This window comes from Cyphomyrmex costatus, unplaced genomic scaffold (assembly GCF_001594065.2).
Source record: "Cyphomyrmex costatus isolate MS0001 unplaced genomic scaffold, Ccosl1.0 scaffold166, whole genome shotgun sequence".
In the NCBI taxonomy this organism is placed as follows: Eukaryota; Metazoa; Arthropoda; class Insecta; order Hymenoptera; family Formicidae; genus Cyphomyrmex; species Cyphomyrmex costatus.
This window is the reverse complement of record NW_017275674.1, coordinates 330,517-357,764: the sequence shown is the minus strand read 5'-3', so window position 1 is coordinate 357,764 and position 27,248 is coordinate 330,517. Positions and strand designations below refer to the sequence as shown.

Below are 27,248 nucleotides of genomic sequence, written 5' to 3'. Positions count from 1 at the left end.
ATGTATCGCGACAGAAAATATATTGAATTTTTCAGCTATTCGATATCATACGTATAAGGCGATTACTCCTACATGAGAAATTTTTTATTTCACGGAGTTATTATGTATTTATATCGATTCTGTCGTCGCACTAATGGATTAAATGAAGAATATTCCAGTAGACATTTAAAGATATTAAAAGAAGATTTGAAAATAAATTTTTTGTAACATTTCAACTATAATAATCAAGCATTAGAAAGTTTTAAATTGCATTTACAGTTTCTATACAAATCTATATATTTATAATAATTAGGAGCTTCTTATATCTCCAAAAATTGAATACGCGCGGATTAAATTTGTATCTAGGTTTACAGTTGATTGGTCACTGTATCCCGTCATAATGTAAAAACACAACGGAGCTTGCTTATATTATCTGATGGTCAGAACAACCGTTTGAAATGAGTCGTAATCGCCATCGAACTGCTATTATTTATATTTTGCGGAAACAGCCTCCGCGAAAGACGTAAGCAAACGTTTGCCAGCGGTATGCCCGCGTGAACGTGTTCCCTGGAGAATCGAGACGAAAATCAAATCAGAGATAATGACTCATCGTAATTTACGATCGATGTCATTTTGGGGAGAGGAAAGTCAATGATGAAGATTTATTCTTAGAAAGAAATGATTCATGTAACTCAAAGCAAAGTATTACACATATCTTCATATTCTCTTCAATGTAAATGACATTAATCGAATTTTTTAAATAAAAGAACAAATATTGACAATGCGGGTAATTCATTTGTTCAGATATTCCTATTACGGAACAGCAAATTTATAAAACATGAGATATGAGTCTTTTCGTTAAACACGTTCGCGAAATTGCGACAAAAAAACATGTTGTATTCAACCATAATAACAAACAGTTGAAAAAAATATTAGATTCAGCAAGTGCATTTCACATCGGGTGTCGTACTCTTTCCATACGCCACGTTGTGGCATATTTCTATTAAAATTCTCAATTACTTTACTAAGATTCGCAGCAAAATATCCTGCTTTAATTTCTGATTGAGGCTGAAATTAATTTTTTACAATATACTTTCTCTATTAACATTTTTAATTAAACAAAAATATTTATTTTTATCTATTTCGATAATACATTTCAAAGTTGAATTATGAATTTATATCTTTTATATATTTATTCTGAAATTTTATATTACATATATATGATGTGAATATATTTTCCACTAATATTTTCTATTAATTTTTTATTATTTTTATTTTTTATCTTTATTTATTTTTCTTACTTATATCGTTCTATTCGTTTTTTATTATTTATTACTTTCTTTTAAGTTAAAACAAAATTCTTTTTATTGATTTTTATAGTTTTAAATTTCCACCATCTTAATTTTTATCTTTTATCTCTAACGTCTACGAAAGAAATGTCAGAAGTTTCGTTCTGCTGGGAAAACTATACGAACGTAACAGGGATTTGGATTTGTAGAATATTATTTGACGGGTAAACATTGATTTTATCTCTCACATAAATGTATGAAGCTCTTCAAAAATACGTACAAATTTCAAATACAAACATTGATATTTCGTTGAGAATTTATATAATTATAAATATTAATTTATTTATAGCACACGCATGCTTATTTAAATATTTATATACATATTTTATTAATTTATCTAAACTTTATCATATTATTTAATTTAAGAAAAATATTTTTGTAGCATACACCATTCGATATAAAATATATTATATTATATTCTACTGTGTAGATTGTCCCATACGACTTCAAATGTCGCTAAAAATAATGTGATAGAAATGGATATCGTATATGAAATATTATCTTTAACGTAGTATTTAAATATTTATAATTAATATATGCACTGTTATAATACATACGATGCATCAGGAAATGTGTCCTAATTTGCTACATGAAATAAATAAACTTTTAAGTTATACAATATAAAACTAAATAAGAAGGAATATAAATAAAAACTGAATTCTTTTTGCCCGTATAATGTCTTATTTTGAAGACATGAGCTACCTGCTTTCGGCTGTGCCTGCGTCCGATATCGAAGACTTGAACAAGAAATGAGAATAAACATGTGTAAAAGAATATTCAGAACATAAGAGCTTTGTATACGACTGTGATTGTTGGAGACTGTAGAGTAAAAAATATTAGAGCGCGTGCACTCGATGCATATTTCCGTTTCATTGAGAGTAGAAATGTGAAATTATAGTCGAACAATTATATATAAAACTCACACACGCTTCACCATAACTTGTTTCTTCTACTTTATTGTTTCTACTCACTATGTGCTCAAAGCAAATACGTAATAATATGAAAAAAATAAAGAGATAAAGAATCTTTATAACTTTTAGATATTACGACTATATAAATGTTTAGAAATTATGACTGTAAAACGCGAATCTTTAATACTTACAATCAGACATTAATTTATTCGCTGAATTATCTATTTATTTAAAATGATTTAGATTAATACATCCGAAAAAATTTATCTGAACAGCAATTAGTCTGAATCGTTTGTTAATTAAAATTCAAACTGTTCATTACGAGACATAAAATAGAAATTAATTGCTAAATTAGGTAAAATTTATTGAACCACTTTTTTTCTGTTTTTTCTTGTTTCTTCTGTTTTAAAAATGTTTCTCAGAAAAAAATGTCTGCTATTCATTTATGTAATTAAATTGATAATTAAAAATCGGGAAATGTTCCTAGAATCTATTTTAATCCAATTACATTATGTTGTAGACGCGATTATGTATAAAAATAAAAAATCTCCGGATATTCTTCTCCACCTTAACGATATATACCAGAACAAAGAGTTACTTCTCAAAATAACGGGTGACTCAAAAAGTACGCCTTCGATTGCATCGCGTCGAGCATCAGGACATCTATTTATAAGTGCATGTTTTTCGCGCTAGTTTAATATATCCCAGAACAAGCAACCAGACAATTTATAAGCTAGACAATTTATAATATTTATATAAATAAATATTTCGACTTTTGAACATTTACATGACACTTAATGAGATTTAAGAAAAAAATAAACTATACACGACCAAAATAACTGCATCTTTCAGAAGCAACATTGGCTAAAGAGAAAAAAGTAGTGTCATTGCCTTCGTGATAAAAATAACGCAAGTTTTGCGGTGTGACACGATTACGCATTAAAAACCAAATGGCAGCAATCAAATTTTTTGAGTTCGACTAATTTTGCAGCAATTATGCAACTTATTTCTATTATATAATTAAGATTATAAAATATGAAAAAATTCACATAGGATATATTGAGAGATTGAATTTTTTTTTCAATACTATAGAAAATTATAATTATCAGTACACAAACTTCAGGCTCGTTTTGAATAGACTGGATAGCGTTTCCTAAAAAATAATTACAATTAAATTTGATTTTTTGTATGATACTTTACGACCAAGTGTCTATACTCTACAAATAAACTAAACCCTATTTAGCCAGAAATAATTAATCAAATCGATGCGTAATAAACGATTAATACAAATACTGATATTATTTTTTGTCATATTTTACTTTATTATAATAATTTCTTTATAATTCAGCAATTGCGAATATTTTTATAAAGTTTCTATTGCCTTTGAAGCAACTTTATATATAGAATTGAAGCAAATAAGTTCTGCAAAAGTACATGCAGCATATATATCTATGTATTTAAGTAAAACTGGTCGCGAAAACAATAGAAATCTTATGTACAAATATTCGTAACTGGTCAACATAAAACAATCATAACGATATCTATAGATAACAAAAATATCAAGTAACAGCTCAAATAGCAGACATCCACTGAACATCCAATGGATGTCGTGTGCTGCCTAGGGATATTCGACACCGATTATTCACATTGACGTCGAGTCAACGATCAATTCCAACTGGATACAAACGAAATAAAAATAGAATGTAAATTAACGAATTTAAATAAATGAAAACGATTTTACCATGAAAAATATATAAGATTTCTTCTTTTCATAGCCACAAAACGGAAACGAACAAAATAGCGGAAAACTAGCGTCATCTATTAAGAAATTTTCCAATTACAACCATATTACTAAGATTTTAGTCACGTGAGTGTAGTGGTAGCTATTAATACAAAGAAATGTAATTAAACATCAATTTGAAAGAAGTGCACAAAGTTCAATTATCACTCAACTTGACAAACTAAATCGAAAACTTGAAATAGTCGTGTGTATTCGCGTGTCGAAGAAAAAGAAAACGACCGCAGGTGCAGAAAGTGTAACTGAAAGGAAAATATTCAACGCTACGCGCAATATTCCAAGCTGACCACGAAACCAAAAGAGAAGTTCGTTCTTTCCATGTGCAGATTCCGCTTTCTCTATTCCTTCTCTCACTTCATCTCTTTCGCGCTACCGAGTCGCGAACGCATGCTCGGTCCCATTCATAGTGCAGAAGATCCGCAGAAGGTGCAACGCGACGCGACGCGACGTGGTGCGGCCGGAAGAAAGGGACGAAAAAGACGCTCCGTGAGCGCAGCGTCTCGCCGGGTGCCGCTTGACTAGCGCGCCAATTGGCGCGCGCATCGCGGCGCGCATGCGCCGCCGCGCAGTTGACCTTGACGGGAGCGAACGGCTGCGTCGACGGCAGGCGCCCGTAAACGCTTCGGAAAGAGGCATTCGGGACGAGGTAGAGAGGAGGGAGGGGAGGGGGGGGGACCCGAACGGAGCGGGGGGAGGGGAGGCACCCAGCGCGCGTTCCGTGTCGCCCATTGTTGTCCTCGTCGCGCGTAATGGCCACCGTGAGCCGTCGTTAACGCGTCGTAAGGTACGCCATATCGCATCCCGGCCTAGCCCGTGCCACGGATAACGCCGTGAATCTCGTCCAGCCGCGTAACACCGCGCACGACGGTATTTACGCGGTCGCTACCGCCGTCAAACGAGGTGCGGACAAAGTGCGAGCGAGCGAGGTGAACAAGCGAGGAAGCGGGACAGAGCGGGCGAAAGGGAGCGACAAAGAGGAAACGACGTACGCGACGAGGAAGGAGCGGCGGCGGCCGCGCCGCGCCGCGCGTTTCGTACCCACAGTCGCCGCAACCGCCACCGCGCCGCTCTACGCAGCCGACCATGATTTGCGCGGGCCGACGTTGACAAGCGTGTGACGAAAAGAGAGGTGATCTGTTCGCGCGCGCTTAAAACCGCGTGCTGGAGTATAATAACGAGCGCGCATGGTTGGACGAGCCAAGCCGATCCCGCTCCAAGCCAAGCCAAACCAACCCAAGCGAACCCGAGCCGAGCCGAACCGAAACGAACCGGACGGAGTAGTGGGTGAACGGAACACGGGAGAGAACTCCAAGACGTCGCGATTTCGGATGACGCAGCTCCGGCATCGGAAGTTACCGTTGTGTGAGGAAGCGTCCGTCGAAATCGAACGCCATTGATTTCTCGCGCGCGGCTCCAACAGCGCGGCGATAAGAGCGTCGCGCGCGCGGCACGCAACACGGTGTGGGAAGAGTCTCGCCGCGCTACCCCCCCCTCCCTCCCGCCCCCCACACCCCACGACCGCTCTTCTTCCTTCGTAGATGCTGGACGTGAGCCGCATCGTGTGTGCTTACGGCGACGTGCATGCCCGCGCGTACCCGCGAGGTCGTCTTCGTGGTGCCTGCCTCGCGGCAGCTTGCGCCGCCACCACCACCGCCGCCGCCGCCGCCGCCGTCATGGCAACTAGAGGATCATCGGTTACCGTTCGGCAGCCGGACTATTAACCCCGCGGCCCGTCGGAATATTACACGTGAGTATGTTTATTGTACGACCACGTTCGCGCGCCTGTTGGTTCGTCTCTTCCTCTTACCGCGCGCGCCAAACGGCCTGAGCGAGGCCTGGCATCGTGCTTTTTTTGCCCCCGCTGCGTCCGTCGCGCCTGTGTCTGAACGCGTCCCTCTTCACCCTTGCCGTGTTCTCTGGCCGGGGTGTTGTTCATCGGGGACCTCCTGCCGGTTGCTTCTCGCATACCTCGCACGTTCTCGCTTGAGCCGACAGTTTATAACGACCGCCTATTGATTGTGCAGGGTCAAAGGCAATACATCAATGGCCCTAGAATCAAATGGCAACAACGTGGTGTGGTTGAACACAACCCGTCCTGATCAAATACAGCAGGTATGCGTCGCGCGTGAGGCAAGCGAGGAAGCGTGTATATTTGCGAGCACACAATGATCGACTGCTGATCAGTTTTATTTTCAAGTATTCCATATCTAACTTGTGGCTCGTATTTACGAGAATAAAATGCCTGTAGTTATATAATTTCTCAAATAATTTATGCATTCTATATCGGAGCACCTAATGCACCTTTCTGATCAACAGAGTCAACCGATCGAGCAGCCATTGAAGTGTTCCATGTTTACTCAAACGGAGCAAACTAATAGCTTTACCCAAACGGAGCAGAGCAATTCGAGTTACGGAGACCAGAGACAGGTACGTCTATTATCTTATGATAAATGAAAAGAAACGAATTCAAGTTTCTACTCTCTAATTGTATTTAATGTTTCTTTTCTACAGCAGCAAACAGCAATGTTTGACCCTCAGCAGATTCAGCAGCAACAAGCTGCTGCGCAGGGTCAGCAGTCGCAGCAGCAGCAGCAGCAGACCCAGCAGATGTACGTCACATCGGACAAGAAGGAGGACAAGTCTCAACAGCAGCAACAGACGACCACTACTGAGTTCCCTTCCTCTTTCTATTACAACGTCAACATGTTGCAGAAGGTTCAGACAAATGCGGTGAGCACAATTAGTGCAATCACCGACGATAAAGGTTGTTATCGTTTCGATGTTCAACCTGTCGGTTATAATACATTGCTAAATCAGATGAGTATTGCTGCTGCTACCGCAAATGCAACCTTCAAGTGTGAGATTTGTGGCCTGGTCTTTGGTCATATGAGCCTGCTGCAGCATCATAAGCGGATTCATACCTCAACGCCCAGTAATCTGCAGCAGCAGCAGCAGCAGCAGCCACAGCAGATTGTGGTACAAACGCCAACAACAGTGACTGTCGCCACTACACCAGAAAGACCATATACTTGTGACATTTGTGGAGCGTGTTTTGCATTACCAGGAGAATTGAAAAGTCACAAAACAAATATGCATCAGAAACCAAAGGTGCAAATTTGTGAAGATTGTGGCAGTGAGGACCCATGCGAACATCACCCAACTAAAGTTAAAAAGAGTATGTCAATATTAATTAATTTCAGCTATAGCTAGTGTTAATTTTATGGTCATATTGATTTCAATAATAATGCAAATAAATGCAATTATTTTGTGGCATTAAAAATTTTTTTAAGATTTTTACATTGTGGAACTATAGATTCTTGTATAAAATATTATGTACTGTAATTCTTATACAATGTAGAAGTTATATTCAGAGTTGATAAAAATTATGTTTCATCGAAAATGTCGATTGAGCATATTTTAATTATTAAACATATTTGAAACATGCTTGATTGACATTTTTAACATATTTTTAAATATGTTTTTCATAACATTGTTTAAGGCATGTATGAAGCATTAAAAACATGCTTTTAAAAAATATTTAATCAATTCTGTTTTTATTATTAAAATCAATTATTAAGTTCAGACTGATATTAGACAGAGAGTAAGGAGATGAAATTTATTTAACAAAATATGCATTTGTTTGTGTAGCTATCAAACCTGGTCATCATCCTGTGAAACGAAGGGGTGTTACCAGTGTTACCAAATGTCACAAGTGCAACGGCACCGGAATTATTTTTATTGGTAAGCATCATTTGTTAGCTCTCGGCCACTGATTGGATGTCACTTAATACCCTTAATAAGCCGAAGAAAGATGTTGCTGATAAAGCGTTTTGAAAGCATCCAAAGTTTATATATATTTTAAATTTTATGTTAATATAAACGTTCTAACAAGGAATTATGTAGTATATCCCAATATCAGCGACATTTTATTCAGATATTTCGTCAACCTTTTCCCTTCATACTTTTCATTGCTATCATGATCGTACATCGGGTGATATATGGTAGGTAAACACGACGAAAAACTAGATTCCGGAATCAGTTCCCTCGCAAAGTGTGGCGGCTGCAAGGCTACAGGCCGCATCGTCATAGGAAGTAAGTCGGATATAATTATCGTCAACACAGAGTATGGAATCTGTTTTGCGATTAGTATGTCTGAGTAATATCGTGTCTGCCTTTGTGATGATGACAGTTCAAATTTATTCTCTGTGATAACTTCAGTATTTGCAGTTTTATTGATGTTTGAGTCACAACGCGCCAACACATAATTTTATAGAACATTGAATTTTATTATAGAGAAATATATTGGAATTACATTTTTTTATTATATTATATACATAGTTTTATGGACTCTCTGAAAACTCGACGTTTAAATTCAATTTAAGTCAATTAATAAACTCTTCCAAAACGTATTTATTATAAATACTCGACGACATTTTAAATAGTTAAATAAATACACGTCGAATGTTTTATCAATAAATTTAAATCAATATCTGTAAATGTCGGATTTTTGCTATTGTTTTTATTTAACGTTACTTTATTTTTGCTTGCATGTGTTCTTGTAGGTAAAATATACATTTCTGTTATCTTTCTTATTTTGTTCGTCTATTGTTTAATATTCTTGCTATCTCGATTCTTACAAAGTGATTGTGATTATTTCATTTTGCTGTTATTTCTTCTTTCTTGTTAGTAGAACTGTCGACATCTAAATTTAAGAACAATGGCACAGAATAAAAATCTCCCCTAAGGGACAGTTTTATAAATTATAAAATCGCCAAATTTTTATATTTTCTGTACGTAAGATGAACTTATTAAATTTTCGTTCGGCTATTTATAATTCTTTCACTTTATTTCGCGATATAGCTCATTGGAGATGATTTCACCATTTTTCATAGAGTAAATTACGTAATAAACAAAACCGCAAAGTCTCATATTGCTTGTGGCGTTCAGATTTTCTCAGTGCACTAACTTTTATAACAACCCGCATGATCAGATTGTTTCATACAATAATCTTTACATTCAATCATTCATTTTGTGATTTCATATTCCATGTCCATTCATATTCCATTTTTTGGATATAAGAACAAAAATGTAAACATTAGTATCACGAACTCATATCGCATAGATTCATAGATTCCTCGCGAAATAACTTCGAGCTTATTATACTTTTGTAGAACTGGCCCTTCGAGGAAAACTAAAGCTTTCTTTATGCTTTCAATTTCAGGTGGCAAGCAAAACAGTCAAAATCAAGCGGAGAAACCATTTCATTGTAACGTTTGTGATGGTACATTTTCTCGATATTCTTCACTCTGGTCCCATAAAAGACTTCATTCGGGAGATAAACCATTCAAATGTGAAGTTTGTGGTTTAGCCTTTGCTAAGGGTAAGTAGACGATTAAATTAATTAATTAAAAAAACATTAAGATAATGACATATAATCCTTTCTATGCATACTGACTAACTAAAGATTATGTAAGCTTATTTTCTAGTACAATTTTGATTTCTTTTCCTTTATAGCTGCCTATTTAAAGAATCATGGAAGAGTGCATACTGGCGAAAAGCCGTTCAAATGCAACGTTTGCGGCATGCAGTTTTCGCAGAGTCCACACTTGAAGAATCACGAACGAATTCATTCTGGCGAGCGACCTTACCAATGCGAGGTTTGTGAAAAGACGTTTGCCAGACATTCAACGCTCTGGAATCACAGAAGAATTCACACTGGCGAGAAGCCATATAGGTGTAATATCTGCGGATCCGCCTTCAATCAAGCCACGCATCTAAAAAATCACGCAAAAGTCCATACCGGTGAAAAACCGCATAGGTAACATTAGCACTCATAGATCTAGTTGACGAAGTGCGTGTCTTTTTCGCATGCATGACATTTCCTTTGTGTTTTTAGGTGCGATATATGTGAGATCGGCTTTTCCGATCGTTTTGCATTGAAGCGTCATCGTGCGATCCACGAGAAATACGGTCAGACGGCGCGAAATCAGAATGCGAATAACCCAGCAAACGCACAGCAGGCCAACGCGAGTAATCAGCAGCAACAGTCACAGCAGCAGCAACAGCCGCAGCAGGCGCAACAAGGTCAGGTTGTGGTCGTGAATGCGACTACTCCTGTCACTGTCAGCCAAGGGCAAGGCCAAGTTATACTCGACGAGGTCTACAAGTGTCAGGTGGCCTTCCCAGAGCCTAAATGATTCAGCTAGAGAATACCTTTCAGGAGTTGGTAAAGAGGTTAACTTTTTTAACCTTTTTTTTTTAATATTAATTTCGAGAACGGCAAAATCCATGGATATAATATAAAAAATAATGGATTTTACTCTAAAAGAGTCAAGTGAATCCTACATGAGTGACTGTGAACAGCGCATCTCTTTTTTTGTGTATGTGCGGCCACTCGGATTTAAATATGGATAAAGATATTAAGGGTAAAAAAACGGAAAAAGAAAAAATAATGGACGGAGAGACTCTGCGTGAAACTTGTGCGAGTGACAAATTTCGTGGAATATATCCTCGGAAATTTAATTCGTAATATACAATTGGACGATTTAAAACCGCCAATCAACGAAGTCTTTTTGTGAAGTAATAGAGAAAAAATATGTCTACCTTTATATTTTGCCATTCGGAAAGGTGGAAAAAAAACAATTAAACCGTGTCGCGGCATACATTTCGTATATTAGTTTTCTAAAATAAAACAAAAAATGTAATGTAATCGTATCATTCTTTCATACATATGTAATAATCGTTAATTTGTCCATTGAGAACAAAATTGCTATACGTCTTGCCGTTTCATGAATGGCATTGTGCAATAGTTCCGACAAATTTTACGATTAGCCCGACAAAGTGTACTTTCGAATGATTGTAACAACGGAGGATTGCGACGGCGTGTGTTTCGGTAATGAAAAGCGCAAGTATAAGGTATCGAGTATTTTTTCCCTTCTTTTAGCAAATTTAAAAATTATGTTGAAAAATGCCCAAACCTCGGCCCTTTCAATTTTTCTCGATATCATGATGATAGAATGTGCGTTTCTCAGTGTTTAAAATATCAATAATGTTTAAAGTATCTATTTAATTTCGACCGTATAAATTATTTATCTAACAATTGATAAACACGCTAGTGAGCATGTAGTTAACGAAAATTCTGTACAACGCCGCGGGTAATTTTGTACTTGCGGATAGCGTGGAACGGAACGACATCGCGATTTGTGCGAGCTCTCTTCCGTCCAGTCATTCGAGATCAGAAGGCATCACTGACGATGACAACGATCATTATGAAAAACTGGGGAGTAGTGCGGCATACCTATATAATTCGTTGGGGCTGCAATAATAATAGTGAATATTGACGGGCAAGCAAAACCGTTTTATAATTTTAAGAAGCCGCGAACGATATGAATATATTATAACTGAATAGTTGCTAGTTTGTAACAAGTAGCAAAGCTAGATTATATACATATAAATATATATATATATATATACATTAATTTTTATATCCCCACTTGTTAAAGCGATCCCGCACCGTCGCTACTTTTAAGTATCAATGATCACCAAACGAATAGATTATATCTATATTGATAGCTGCACACATTCATGATTGGTGACTTGTGTGCTATACCACTTTCAATCTCACTTTCAAAGTTATTATTTGGATACTCTCCCGAAAATGCTTTTGCAATTGTTACGCAATTTCAAATGCAAATGTTTCTCCTTTTATTTATTTATTTTTTTTTGCATTTTTACTCGCAAACTCGTCACTGACAAAGAAACTCATGGAAGTGTTTTCCTCTATAGTTTTAATGAGCTTTAAATATATTGTTTTCGAAACAAAAATAAAGGACATGTATTTTTTCTTGTAAAGGCTCAATCGTACTTTTAGAAATAGAGTATATTCTTATGAAGAAAATCGGATTTTTCTTCTCTAATTTATAAAAAAAAAAAGTATTCCTATTCTTGTCTAAAAAGCAACATATTCAAAACTCATCAAAATCAGAAGAAAACACTTCGATGGGCTTCTTTGTGAATTATTTTCGAACAATAGTCTCTCTTTTTTTGTATAATTTTAAAAGATTTTATAATTGCAAAGAAGATATTAGCGGTTTAAGGGTGTCCAAAATAATTCTTTTTATACATGAAACTGATGTATTAAGTATTCGCGGAGAGTTTTACAAGACAGTCTACGTAATTACCTATAAATTTGCCATTCGGAATCTGGAGAATTGGGGATATTTCTTTGTTTTACTAATTAACTTGTAAAATAAAGGTACACAATTACATAATTTTACTTTTATATGATAGTAATACCTGTTACAGTATTTTCAATTAGACTAGAAACTTTTATGCTGAATTTCCTATTCTCGTGTTCGGTTTTTTCGGGATTAGAAATAGAGGTGTCTAAATCGTGACTCACGTGCAATTAATTTTATAGTTCATTTATCATCACTTTGTGTTGCAACTTCGCTGCGCTTGTGACTTTTGCGAACTGTTAATTCGCAAAATGGTCTTAGCTACATAATGAATTAGATAAGCTCGAGTAAATACGGTCAAAGACGGAGAAACTGGTGGTGATATATGTGCTCGAAACTCCAAACTGTCGGGAGTCACAGATTAGATATACCTAAGTTAAAATATGAATCATAGTCAGCACATAATGCAGCATCGTCAGTTCACCACGAAACGGCAATATTTTGTTCTCTCTTTCTGTACTGCGAAAAAAAAGAAAAAGATTTTTCCATTTTAAACCGATGCATGAATCTATTTTTTACGTTGATTATGAGGATGTAAAATAAAATAAAGATAATCTTCAATTTTAACATTTTAGTACATTTTGCACAGTAGCGATATTTCTTTTTTTTTCCGTTTTTTTTAAACATTTGTTCAGAGAGAACCCATCCCGATAAATAATTTTATCGAAGCGAGAACGTCACACTTCAGTATTCTATATATTTACTAAAGTAGGCGCAAATAATTCAATCGTTTCACTGCAGACAGTATTATTACAGTTGTCACGTTTCTTTCTGAGCTGGTGCACATCGAATAAACGAACAACGAAGATGGAATCGAAGTACCTTTCGAATCGAATGTTGATGGAATCATTTTAATCGAACATTATGATGTATACGTATATATTTGGCATCTCGTACATATTTTTCAAAATATTAATAGCAAAAATTTTGAAAACTTCGTTGTTTCGTTTATTCGTTGCGCAAACATTTTCTTTCACTAATAACTAAAATTATAACTTAAAAGACAGTAACGCAGAAGGGTGACAATAAAGCGATTCTCGTATATTTCACAATCATGTCCTTGTCTTGTAAAATTAGAAGAAAAATGCGCAGTATTGGTAAACAAATAGGTTTAGCTATTAAATCAGGCGAGGCTAATTGTTTTTCGATATATCTCAAATCCGTAATTCAGCGAAAGAAATTATTTTAGTCCGTTGCTCACGTTTGTTTTCTTTATGTGACGATCGAAAGTTAATCGAACAAAATTATTTTACAAGAATTGACATCTAGGACGCTTAATATATTTTCTTTTGTCTTATCGCCTTCCGCTTTTTTCTCTTAAATAAATTTTACAGACTCCTTCAGGCAGACTTTCCGAGATATATTCGATATTTATATAAATATTTATATATATATAAAACGCACATTAATATATAATTATGTGAGTATAAAGTGAGTAAAAAATTTACTTTGCCACAGTTTCATGTTATTTTATGATCGAACATTTGTGCCTGGAAAAAAACAATGATATCTACATTCACCTGCAGAAACAGATTAAGATTGTGAAGATTACGATTAAAAATATTTCAAAATCGAATAAGGAGGGCTCTAATCGTTGTCGCGGAAATAACATGATGTAAAAGAAAGTACAGAATAAGAATCACTACGCGACAATGTGAACAATGCTCTCGACACGATGCGATCTTCAATTATTAATATTCATGTGAAATTTATTTTTTTGTGGGGAAAAGTTTCTATTTTGATTACATCGCTCTAATATCGAAACTGTGATCAGATGGTCAAATTTACAGTAGTATATGGCTTAAATAAGCGTTCTCATCAAAACTTAAGACAAATATCCTTAAAACTGTTCACGAGCGAATACTTTGTGTTGACGATTGCGCGGACGAAATCTTGTTTCGACGATACTTTTGTACAATTATATCTGCGTCGAAAAAAGAAACTTTTAATACAGGGATTGAAGAAAATTGTGGAAATTGCTAAGTGATCAGAGTGAAGTGTATGAATGTAATTAGATGAAAACGAATTGATAGACGCGACTCAGTAATTCTAAGTAAGTCTAACTTGTCGAGAATTGCTGCTGCAGATACGGCGCTGCGTTTCAAAATTCGTTATTATTTTGTTATTATTTCATTATCACGTTAACCGCGCGTTAATCTATTTTTCTCTATTTTATTTCAGTTTCTTATTTGCACGTCTGGATTGCGATTACGGGGCGCGGCGGAATAATCTCTCATGCGTGGAGAGAACCAATTTTGAAGCGGTGTGTCTTCCCGCAGCAATTCCATGCTTCGAGATAATATTTCGTAGGCGAGAAACTCAGAGCTTCCGTTTGAATCAAAATCGTCTGGAAGCGTCTTCCTTAATCTCAGTGTACTGAGTTTGCCGAAATTTCGCGATTTCGTTTGTACATACGTTCACGAAACGAAGACTCATGGCCGACAGGTATTGGAGATATATTTTCATTGCCATTTCGTCGCTATCCTCGTGCATCTATCGAGTATAACTCTAAGAGCCGTCGAGCGTATCAAACGAACGAGCAGTTCGATGAGGAACAACTATAATTTTGCACTGTTAAGGGTCGAGGTTTCGGAGCGGTGATTACGAAAGCCATATTGTTTTTCCGACAATGTTATTTGACTTGCGTTCCCCGGAAGAATATCACATACGGATCCCTGAAATCCCTTCAAACAACATTCGACCCTTCCAGCGTGGAACTCCTTAAAGGCCTGAGAGAAAAACGTCAATCGTTTTGCGCGCTTGCTGTAATTTTGTATTACAGGGTAGTAAACCGTGTCCGAATTTGTATATTTCCATTTGCCGAAACATACTATTTTTTTAATTGTAGCATTTTACTATATATCCGATTCGATGTAATTGATCATCATTTTTAGCGCATTCATCATGTACGAATGAAGGAGGTCACACCACCTGCGGATTGATTTGCCACGCCTCCCTGGTTTAATTTACGATATATCTAGATAGATATATATATCCTATCTATAACGATAGTTATAGTAGTGATTTTTTTTTATAATAAAACACGTTCCTAATAAATTATCTGTTCTTCATATGTCGTACGAATAAGCGTAACGATTGTAAAGGCGATATTCTGATACCAAGTACCGTGGATATCGTTACCCGTTGAGTGACGAAAATGTAAATTAGGATTAAACGGCCTCTCGTAACGTAAGGAAGACTAAACAGCCTTCGGAAGAGAAGTTACAATTTTCTAATCTAATCGACGCGTTTATCACGCATATACAATGACACGTGTGGGCTTAACTTCATTCACTCTCTTCCAAGAAACATTTTGATAATTGTAAAAAAGAAAAAGAAGGAAGAGAGGAGAAGAACTGTCGCGATATCTACACGTAATTACGAAGTAAAATAGAAAAAGGACACATGTTAGAATGCCATCGCTACGACTACCCTGTGTCGATACTTTCTACCGTTAGTTTTACGGAAATACTGGATGCCAACGTCTTCTTTTTAACCTCCCCCACCCTCCATTCAAATTTCTAATCCGATTATTTTGTATTGCGTAAGACTGACGTACGCGAAGAGATATGTATCTGTAATACGTTACTTTAATATAAATTAAGAGTCATCCTGTCGCATTATCACGCTCTATTTATGTTTCTGTTTCTTTGATCCACTCACAATTTCTCAATTCTCAGATGAAAGGAGTCGTTCTTTGCCATCATTGGTTTCACTTATAGTTGCACTTCCGAGTGCAATCGTAGACTCTCTTTTGTTCAGAATATGGTTGAAATAATAAACTAAAAATGTGGCGATGTTTATTGTGGATATTCAGTAGCGAAAGACTAATTACATGGAAAAGTGACGTCAGTTAAATTGAATGATATTTTGTAAATTATCAGATGCTATTTAAAAGTTTTGGTATTGGTATACAAGTACATAAAAAAAATGAGTAAATTTTAACACCATTGAATGTTTTTATTTTAGATAAAAAAATTTATCCGCTAAATTATTCATTGTATTGGTATCTATATATATTTAATACTTTTATATTAAAAAAATGTCATAGTTTCAGTCAATTTGATTGAAGTCACTTTCTCCAAATGATTAGCGCGGAGTCCTTTTCATGTGCCTATAAAATATTTAGAAAGTAGAACAAATTTAGAGAAATTAATTTTATTAGAATATTTTTTAAGAAATTTTTTTTGTTACAGTTGTAGAACTTCTTATTCACATCCAAACGATTAGTAAATGTTTTACATCAGAAAATAGGTCGAGTAAAAATTCTGAATAACAGAGAGTCCGCTACGATCAGTTACGATGTGAATAATGAAACGGCCGTTCCTGATAACTTGTTAAAATGCTATTTTACATACAAGGGGCAAGAAGGGAGGAAAAAGAAGTCGTAAAGAAGACGTCAGTTTTAGATTAGTCTGCTGTCAATATACGTAGAACGATAATTTTGAATGTAACGTGTATCATACTTGACTATCGCTTAGGTAACGTGCAAACCGTACCGAATAAAGGAAACTAGCGCACGATTATATCAGACATTAGGTGATAATAATAAAATGATGTCCGGGTACGGACATTTTCATTTTTCAAGGCTCTGGGTGACCTTTATTTTCGTCGTGTGAATGCGTGCGTGCGTGCGTGCGTGCGGGTGCGTGCCAAGAGAGACATACGTGTTATTTTATACATTGATTATAAGGAGAGATAAAACTTTGTAGAATTCCGAAAGGCCACAATAACCATCTACAAACTTATCATTTCGTTATCAAACCCGATTTTTGTCGAGGTTCCGCGCATCTTCTATGAAATTATTAGATACAAATTATGAATATCAGTTTTTTTTAATACGTCATTGATTCTCTCGTAATTGCATTGGATATCCCTAGAATTGCATAAAAATAATTTTTTCAATTCCTTGATTGATGTCTTCCTATTGTAAAAAATGTGGAGAAAGTTATTGCTTTTGTATATATATTTTTTTCGTTTTGAACATCAATTTCGACAATATAATCTTCGTTAAAATCGAAAATAGTGAAATACTTTTTTTCGGATTAAATACTTAATTCCTTTTCTAATTTTTATATCACTGTATCATTTGATTTACTTTGTATATTCTCCATCCTTTTTTACATACGAATTTTTCTCAGAGATCCCATGACATATTAAGTTTTTAATAAAGTGCCAATAACAGTTCAAATATAAACACAAGATTTATCATTTAAAAGCAAGTGTAACCGATACTTGTTAGCGGCTATTCATATCTTACCGATTTTTAATTGAATTTGAATTTTCCGGTTAATTGAAACATTTGTGTTCGCGTAAAGACGCGATTTTAACTGTACTATTAATTTAGTCGGTGATTAATTCAAATTGGTAGAACTTTATACTTACAACAAAAATTTTAACTATAATTTTTCATTCATAACTAAATTTCTTTTTTCTTGTCAAATAATAGAAAATTAATCATTTTATTTACATTGACAAAATATTATAGATATTTACCTGATAAATTGATCGCCGATAGTTTACATAATTGGAAACTTTGTTGTAAATAGAATCTGAGAATTGGAGTTTAATGGAAATCTAATGAAAGAAACAAAAAAGCTATATTTAAGTTAACAACAACAAACGTTTCGACACCGATGTTTATTGTTGTTAATTTAAATATAGTTTCTTTGTTTCTCTTTGTATTTTGTAATATATTTTTATTTCGGCTCGTTGCCCATTTAATTATTTAATATTTATTTATTATTGTCAAGACTTCTCTTTCCGTTATTATTTTTTAATGAAAGAAATTTATATATTATGTAATAGTTTGAAATTATATATTATAACTAGAATAATTTTTAATCTCAGTTTTACTTACTTTTCATCTTTTTCTCTAATTCTTAGAACTAAGAAAAGACATAAAGTAAATTAAACCGAGATTAAAGTTAATTTAAGAGAGTTGATAGAAATGAATATTAATTTATCAACTTAATCGGACTTCAAAGAGTTTAGGTTTGTTTCTTGTTGAACTTTCAGACTAGTGCCGACTGTTATTTATTACAGTGTAACGAAACTTAATGCAAAGGTTCACTGAATACTGATTGGAGGAGTCAATGTAAACAGTGCATGGTAAACGAAAAAGTGAAATAGCCGATAAAATAAAAAAGTAAGCATTTCTAAGACATTAAGCAGTAAATATAAAAGTAGCTCTCTTAAATAAAAAAAGACTTTGATATATTAATTATATTTTAATACATAGCACTTATTAAGATATGTAAATTAAAACCACTTACTATTCAAAGAATATGTAGTATAGTAATCGTAATATCAAACGTTAAATTTGTAAGGATAGATGAAATTTTGTGTTAATAATGTATTGTAAGAGCTGGACTGAGAAAAAATGTCACAGGCGCTCCACCGGTGACGGAACTTGAACCGAGGCCACGAGTCAACCATATTAGCAAACAATCGCTCGCCGCAGAGCCATATAGCTCAACGGTAAGAATTTATAGTTTATACCTTACAGTATAATAATGCTGTGGAGCATCTTTAAACAAATTTTATCTTCGCACTAGAAAGTTCTTTATTGCTTATTTGCACAGTTCTCGCTCAATTCTAGTACTTACTTCTAGTTCAGTTTAGTTCTACTGCTGCGATAAAAAGGTAAACCTTTTGTTCCCATAAGCACAAAATGCGAGGAGATAGCGATAGCGATAAGTTTCAACCTATCAAAAACTGCGTATTCCGGTGTATCCGATTTCTGATAAATTGAAACTGTCTCATTTATCGCTATCGCTATTTCCTCGCATTGCGTCTTCGGCTTAAATCTCGCGGCCTTTCCATCTCCGCGACAACCTTTGTCGCAGAGGCACTTGGTGCGCGTATACCGAGTGCGTGAAGTGAGCAATAGGATTCGTGAACAGAGAGGGAATCGTCCAATTGCTGGTGAGAATGTCAGGCGGCCACTTTCAAACTGTTGGGCTGCGATTGGTCATTCCGGCCGCTGGCTGCGTGCGCCGTCGGCTTGAGCATTATGGCGTCGTCGCGATTACTAGTGTAATGGGTGTAATGTCGTGCTTCGTTGATACACATCGTGGTGTCTCACTTGGAATCGCTTGGAATTTCCAGCGTGTCGCGATGCTGTTCGCCCAGTCGTCGCCAAGAATGACAAGATTTTAAATGGCAGCGAACAAAGCAAAGGTAATCGCGAGACAGAGTAGAGTAGCTCTGAAATACTCTGAAACGACGGAGTGTTTCTTGGGATGTCGCGCGACTTCTCTCGGATCCGAAATATCCGAGGCCCGATATCTGCCGACGCATATCTCGCCCGAGTTGACAGCAGTTGACAGCGTCTCGATCGCGGTTGCAAATCGACAGCGAGGGCCGATCTCTTCGTTGGTGAGATCACGTCACGTTGCGCCGCGATTTGTTGACTCACGTTTGACGCCGGAACGGTACTCAAACAAGACGCGATTCCCCTATCACAGATACGCAAAAATGATCCCTACTCATTTACCACACGCGATAGTGACAGCACGGCTGCTGCGTGAAACGCGTTTCTCCGTGTTCCGAAACTTTAAAAGTTCCACCTGTCGATTATTACGTCGGTCTGATACAACTTTGACGAACGCATCGACGATGCGCTTATGAAGAAAATTGTTTATTTAATGTGATATCAACAAAAAACAAGACAGATGAGAGAGAGAGAAATTTTTATTAATGTTTTAGAGAAAGCTCCAAACTCATAAGAATGAGGGAAAAAACAGAGAAAGAGAGATAGATAGGGAGAGGGAAAGAGAGAGAGAGGGGGGACAAGTATATATTCAGTATAATGCATCCTCCAGTTTTTCCTAATTGAAATATTTTAAATCTAAAAATGGATTTATTTTTACAAACACATATAATTCCATAATTCTAAAGATTACATTAATTTGGAAAGTCATTATTCTGGAATTAGAGATCACAAATATAATACGTACCTTCAAATGAGAGATTATATAAGATCTATAAAATTCTTTTCATCTGAACTTGCACGTTTGTCTTATTTATCTTGCTTTTTTTTTCTCTCTATCTCGGAGAAAGAAAAGGTGAATTATATGAGAAGTTCAGTTAAAAAGAACAGATTTATGAACTATAGTTAATAACTTTGCTGTAAATATAAGTTCTATCGATCGAGTCATCGATATTCCGTTAAAATTGATACATTCAGTGTGTCTCCTGACGATACACTTCACCCAATAGGTCGCTATTTACGTGACGTATCTAATTCAATTGGTGAATGGATAGATCACTTTCTTGTCATTTAACGGATGTGTCTGGAGTACATTGGGTCTTTGCAATTCTTCCTGACGATTATTCAAGCGGCACCACAGCCGCATAGTCGAGAAGTACAGTATTTCCATAAACGACAAAAAACTGAAGCCCATGAAGAGACCCAGCAATCCCCCCGTACTCGCTGTAAATTAAAATTCCTGATTTTGCAATATTTCTTTCTAAATAATAATCATTTGTAGGAAGAACAGATACCTACATAGAAATTCGATGAATCCGAAAAGCTCATTTTTCATGTATTTCGTGAACTGAGAGTCCACAAAAAACAGGTGAACCACCGCTACATTTTCCCTTTAAAATTGCATTTAAAAAAAAGTTTATTGTAAATTACTCAAAAAAGAAAGAAATGAAATAATGACATTTATTAAGAAAATGCCCGTTATATACTTAGATCATGACAGAGCCGAACGTAATACAAATAATGCACAGGATGTCCAAATAGATCTTAATTCAACAATAGATTTTCCTCTCAACTTGTAACTGAATTTAGTTAAGGAAAACAGTGACGTATCGCAATTTACATAAATCTGCATTGGATTTGTATTTACATTTAAATATGAAAGTCTATAAAAGATAAAGCCTACTTAAGTGCTTTTTTCGAGACACCTTATGTATTTCTGGAATCTAAATGTCAACCTGTTGCATCTTTTGTATGCGTCAACGAATATCTGCCGCAATAAATTGCGCTCATTAAATTTTAATTACGTGAAATAATCTGCGTTCTTCTTCAGGTATTGTTTGTTGGTTTGGAAGGTCTGCACCAGTTTGTTCTGTGAAAGGTCTATCCTATAATTAATCTCGAAGCAGGCTGGCCAGCAATTGCAGCTTGGTCTGCAGAAAAGAAAAATTTGAATGATAATTTTTTATCTCGTTTGTAGAAAAAGATGTAATTCTCTGAGGCAATTTACATCGTAATATTGTTCAAAACATCATCGTAGAGTTTGATTTCCATGGCTTGTCTGGCACGTTTAGCGCATGGTTCGTCTCTCTTGCCGCAGATCGGTGTGTTCGATGATTCTACAAATAACGCTTTAATTCTTTAATAGATAGACAAGAAAAACTAAATTTAAATCAAAGATTATGATAAATCTATTTTAGCTTATCGTCACTCTACTATCGCTAATTAAATGATCTTAAACACCATAAATCATTAAAGAAAAATTATTTTGAGAATTTGAGTTCAAATATAGTGGAAAAAATATTTTGATTCTACAATTTAAGAACAAACAGATGACTTTTCGCACTCTGAAGCCAAAAATAACACCAACGTAAAAATAAATATAAGCACAATGTAAAAATAACTTTTTGTCACTTTGTCAGATTTGTATCAAGGATTAATGATAATTACTTGGCATGTAATATTGCACGCAGTCGCAGAGCTTCTGTGTGTAATTTGCCTCACACTCCAGAATACAGTTCCTCTGTGTGTATGTCCGATAATAACGCAGTTTTCTTTCAGACATAAAAAAACATTTCCGTTTCCTCTGCGCTATTGAGATTATCGATGGATTGGCATGCGATATCCGTGGTCTTATGATTATCCGAGTCTCCTCGCCCGGTGTGACTGAGAATGAGAAATCGGCGATTTTCGGTGTCTCTACAGGATTATGAAGCAACATCTGCAAAATCATGACCATGTCATTTAACATCGTCATTGCATTCGGAAACGACATTACATCATTGTAAAAAGCATATTCTATAGCAGTCTGAGAATTTACGAACTTGAATTTTAATGAGAGAAAAAAGAGATTCGTTGTATGTTAATTATTTTTCTAATGGCGGATGCTTCCAAAATCGTTCTTTAATAATCTCGTTTTAACGGGCAAGACAAAAAGAGAAAAAGGGAAGGAAGTTTTCGTAGCGTAAGACGCACTTTAAAGCCTGCGCCGGCGGTCGATGAACAATAATATTCGTCAATATCAGCATCAAGAGCCAAAGTCAAGCCATAGAATAATCCAGCACCGTATGGTCTCCATGGTATAACATCCGGCGACATACTCGCGTCGTATCCCTTTTCAGCATTCCAATCAACACTTTCAGATGGATACGTTATATTCAGGTCAGGCCAGTCGAGTCTAAAATAGCAGAAATAAAATTTTAACAGAAATTTTCGGTCATAATAGAGAAATTTAAAAAAAATATTATATATATATAGAAGAAAAAATATATAGAATCTTTCAAAAATATATTTCAATTTTTCACAATTATACTAGTATGATTAATCACTTACGGATTATAGAAGAGATGTTTTTTTGCTACTGAGTTGAAATTGCAACAAATACCCTCATCGGTCATAGTAGGATTAAAAATTCTTTCACATTCGGTTGGAGTCCCGTGCCAGAGACAGTAGTATATCATATCTGTGCACGGCTGGGTTACCTAAATAAAGAAATGAAGAATAATTTTTTAATGATATATTATTTGAGATAAAAATAATTACAAAGTAATATCTGAATCTCATCAATTGATTTCGATCTAATCATTGATCAAGAAATGTGACTTTAATCTTTTATACTTGTCTCAGTTAATTTTTCTCTCAAGGGAATAAAAAACTAAATGTTTTATTTTCTTAATAATGGTATATTCATATTTTTTGGAAAATGTGTGTTTTTGAAAAATCAAATTTTTGTTAATTTAATTTATCTTCCAGCAATTTTGATCTCAATCTCAGATAAAAAAACATGGATCTGATATTTTTTAATATTTTATATTTTTTCAACATATCCAAAGCTTTCATTAAAGTCAAAAGGGGGCGTTTGTTGTGTTTTCATGGTATCAGTATATATCAAAATGTATGTACGAAAAAACGCTGTATACATTTATCATGAACTTTAGCATCCTGTCCCAGTGTATACCAGAATGCTCTTCATGGTCATAAGTTATGTTACTATCCGAATTGCAAAGATCTTCCATCAATAGTTTATCTAATTCGTCGAACCTAAAAAACACAAGATTTTTTTATAATAATTCTTACAAGGAGAGACAAATGTATAATATTTCATGGATTTTGATCAGCTTTTTGATTATTTTAAAGAACCAAAAAATAATCTCTGTAAAACAGTAAATTGCATCTCTGCGTATTTTTCGACAAAAATTGTGATTTTATATTACAACGACTGATCACTTTCAAAACTGGGAGAATCGATAGATAATTAAAACAAGAGATACTCCAGAATAACCACGCAAAAGCTGATCAAAATCCGTGAAATACACGTATGGGTGTTTCTCCTTGGATTAGTCATATTTTTTTAAATAATTATTTTTAATGATGGAACTTATTATTACAATAATTATTAATTGCATTGAGATAAAAAAAAAGCACTTTTCTCTCCAATAACATATTTCCTAAAGATTTTTTGGAAATGAATTAGTATCGCACTTTTGCGAAAATTTAATTGTTGAACAGTGTTATTATAGAGAAAACAATAATACTATTAGTAATTTAATGCATACTTACCCACGTTCAATTCGCTTTCCTTCTGTCTTTTTAATTTTATTCATATTGCATATTGTTACAGAGGGAAACGGAAATTCATTGAGAGAAATTGGATCAGGGCTCAAAGAAATAATAATAGGAGATCCATTCCATTTTTGATAGATATAACAAATGTAATATATCGCTACTGTTAGTGCAGTTGTGAACGAAATTATCCAAAATATTCTGCAAAAATTATGCATCCAGCTTTAAAATCATATAAAATTGTATAAAGTAAGTACGACTACTTATTAATTTTATTTTATATGATATATAACAATATAATATTTTATACACACTTGTGTATATACGCAAGCATAAAATTAATTTCTAAATATATATTATATATTTAAAATAAAATTAGGAGATAAATATATAATATATATTTTAAAATTTAAATAACATGTTTTATAACATTTTAAAAGTGATAATTTTATTACATTGAAAATCGCATCTCGATAGCTATTAAAAAATTATTTCAAATTTTATTATGCTGTTTCATAGTATTTTAAACTCGAAGAATTGGAAAGAACTTATTATGTAAGTTTTAAATTGACATAGAACTTTATACCTTTCTATAACTGACAGTTTTGAGTCACCGACGTAACGTAAACCGTGAAGAGAGCTGCACGAGCAATACTGCTTGGCAAGCTCGCTAATTTCTGTGAGTTTTGGATGCTTCTTTCCAGTCTTCCATCTAAAAGCAATACTAAATTAGATAGATGCGTATTGTTAGCAATTAATTAAAAGTTTCTTTACCTTTCAGTTTTCTCGCCTTCTTGATCATTGTTTTTATTCGCGGCTGATTCTTTTGCGAACAAATTATTGTTGTATCTTGATCTCAGGATAAAATCTTGCGATCGATGCGTACCCTACGCATAGTTACGCTATCGAGATGCTTACTTTGTTTGTACGACTTGCGTCTTATCTTTTATTGATAGTGCACGCCGAAAATAATAATTTTACTATTATATCTAATATTTAATGAAATGTTTAACAATACGGAAAGGCTAGATATAGATCCAAAAATAATTTTGTTGGATTATTAAAATAATTATGTAGAACGTATAAGCGATGACAATGCTGCAACAAAGTTTTTTATATTCTGGCAACTAATTCAAGCATCCTATCTATATAATTATTTTGATGGTCAAATCAAAATTATTGTCAAATCTATATTCGGCTAAATTTTTAGATATTTCAGCAAAACTGTTCTTTTCGTGTGCATTTCTTCTCACGTTCAATTTCTTCGTTCGGAAGACGAACGAAAACTATTTCCCGGTTGTTAACCTTACCTTCGAGTAATCACGAGACGCGAATCCCTCCAGCTGTTGGGGTGGTCTGTAGGGATTCTGTAGGTGCACGGTATTGACGGAGTATGACGGAATAGTGTTAATCTTTAAATAATCAAATTGCGCTCTATCGGCGTCATTGTGATGATTTTCACCCGAAAGGTGATTACGGTTATAGGTTCGTGATGGCATCACAGGTGCGTCGAATATCTTCATACGAACGAAATCGGATGCTCGATCGACGTTCGAGGTGACATGCGTTAAAATTTGCGCATCATTCCACGGATTGAAGATTGCCCTTTCCTTTCGCTTCAATGAATCTTCCATTTCATGATCATTCTCTCTCTTGATTCATTGCGATCTCGCGATTTTCTTTTAATAACTTTTTTTTTTGACGCAAAGCGCCCTATTAAAATTCAGTAAACTTCCTTTTCGTTCTTTGAAAAAAGAAAAATGCTAATTGCTTGCATTCACGGTATTTTCTCTTTTCTCAATTATGCGCCAGCACTCGAGAAATTTATCTTATAGATGATCTTTTAATAATTAAGAAGATTCTCCTTTTTTCTCCGATTAACATTAATCATCACTTTATTTAATATTAATTATAATCAGTATTATTTATTGTAGTAATTCTTTATCATACAAGGAGCAAGTTATCATGAGTCTCTTCAGACAATATCTAATCCGGAAAAAATTTCTCTTATTCCATCGCGGGACTTCCAAACTACCCTCTAAGACAGCCGACAGCTAACTGACGTGTAACAATAGCGGCGAGCATCCTTGTAACTTTCACGATATAGTGCTCGTATATGCCTCGTATGCATACGTACGCTTATGATCTAGATAAATAGATATTATTATTACTCTATTATCGTATTAACAAGTCGAAATCGCAAACCAACGTTACATAAAAATCGTGAAATGATTGCGATACATTATTTTTTCTTGTTTTTTTTATGAAGATATCAAACTTCTAATAATAGATTCCTTAATAAATTTAAAATCAATGTTTTTTAAAGAAAATTCTTGACGAATTGTTTGTAGTACCATTCTAGACAACACAAAGTTTAAAATAGAAATACAAAGATAATAATAATATTATTATTATTTTATTACATACGCTTATTACACTTACAAAAAAAGATGTCTACAGGACGTCTTTTAAACGTTTTTTAGACGTCTTGTGTCAGATTTTAAACTCCTATTCAAGACTATTCAAGACGATCTTAAATATAAGAATCAACTATGAATATCGTCCTTTAGTGTTGTCTGAGATAATTTTAACTCGAAATGTCAGTGTCAATTTTAGAAACGACAGTTGAATCGCATACACCTGCTTACAAGTGCAATAATGACCCTCTCTGAGCTAGTCATTTAGCATTCTCCGATTATTCTCGAAGTGCATTTTTCTATTGACGTGGGAAAAGGAACAAATGTGATGTAAAATTACGTCAGTTACAAAACGATAGGGAAACGTTCGATAAATATGGCTTATCTTTTCATGAATATCTACTCTTTCATGTGCGAGATATCTTGTTTAACAATAAATGAGTACACAAAAGTAACACACACACACACACACACACACACACATTCCTTTTTTTCCTCAGTAATCGAATTACATATACATACTTTAATGCGATCCGACATTCTATTTACAATAAAACTTTCGAATCGCTTTAGTATTTATGATCACGAGTTCAACATGGTCACAATGTGCATGAATCAAGAAAAAGAGAAATGCATTCGTGGAGAAAAATACATTTCTCTTAACGAAATAACTTAATTTCTAAAACGAAATGCCGCAAGTATCAAGATGACTTTTAGAAACTTATGGTATTAGACGTTAAAGATGTTATTGAAACATTGTATAACGTCATTGTATTATTTAGAA

General features: G+C 34.7%; 2 protein-coding genes across 4 annotated transcripts; one reads left to right on the top strand and one right to left on the bottom strand.

The window, feature by feature from the left end:
- Positions 1-5,563: 5,563 nt before the first annotated feature.
- Positions 5,564-11,578, top strand: LOC108771827 (zinc finger protein 160). Of its 3 annotated transcripts, none has more exons than XM_018537201.1 (8): positions 5,564-5,784; positions 6,062-6,149; positions 6,354-6,464; positions 6,552-7,212; positions 7,686-7,778; positions 9,259-9,417; positions 9,552-9,855; positions 9,934-11,578. In XM_018537201.1, exons 2-8 carry the CDS (start codon positions 6,081-6,083, stop codon positions 10,232-10,234), a joined length of 1,698 nt encoding a protein of 565 aa, XP_018392703.1. In that variant the 5' UTR covers positions 5,564-5,784; positions 6,062-6,080; the 3' UTR covers positions 10,235-11,578. The 3 variants fall into 3 exon arrangements, with proteins under 3 accessions (XP_018392703.1, XP_018392702.1, XP_018392704.1); XM_018537200.1 differs by having other exon boundaries at positions 6,549-7,212; XM_018537202.1 differs by lacking the exon at positions 6,062-6,149 and having other exon boundaries at positions 6,549-7,212.
- Positions 11,579-20,411: 8,833 nt separating this feature from the next.
- LOC108771812 (pickpocket protein 28) lies at positions 20,412-25,681 on the bottom strand. The gene is given in 12 exon segments (XM_018537179.1): positions 20,412-20,711; positions 20,787-20,878; positions 21,293-21,418; positions 21,496-21,604; positions 21,936-22,206; positions 22,461-22,662; positions 22,818-22,966; positions 23,405-23,525; positions 24,045-24,248; positions 24,634-24,759; positions 24,822-24,934; positions 25,325-25,681. Coding segments are annotated over 12 exon segments (2,058 nt in total). The 3' UTR covers positions 20,412-20,523.
- Between the last annotated feature and the right edge of the window lie 1,567 nt (positions 25,682-27,248).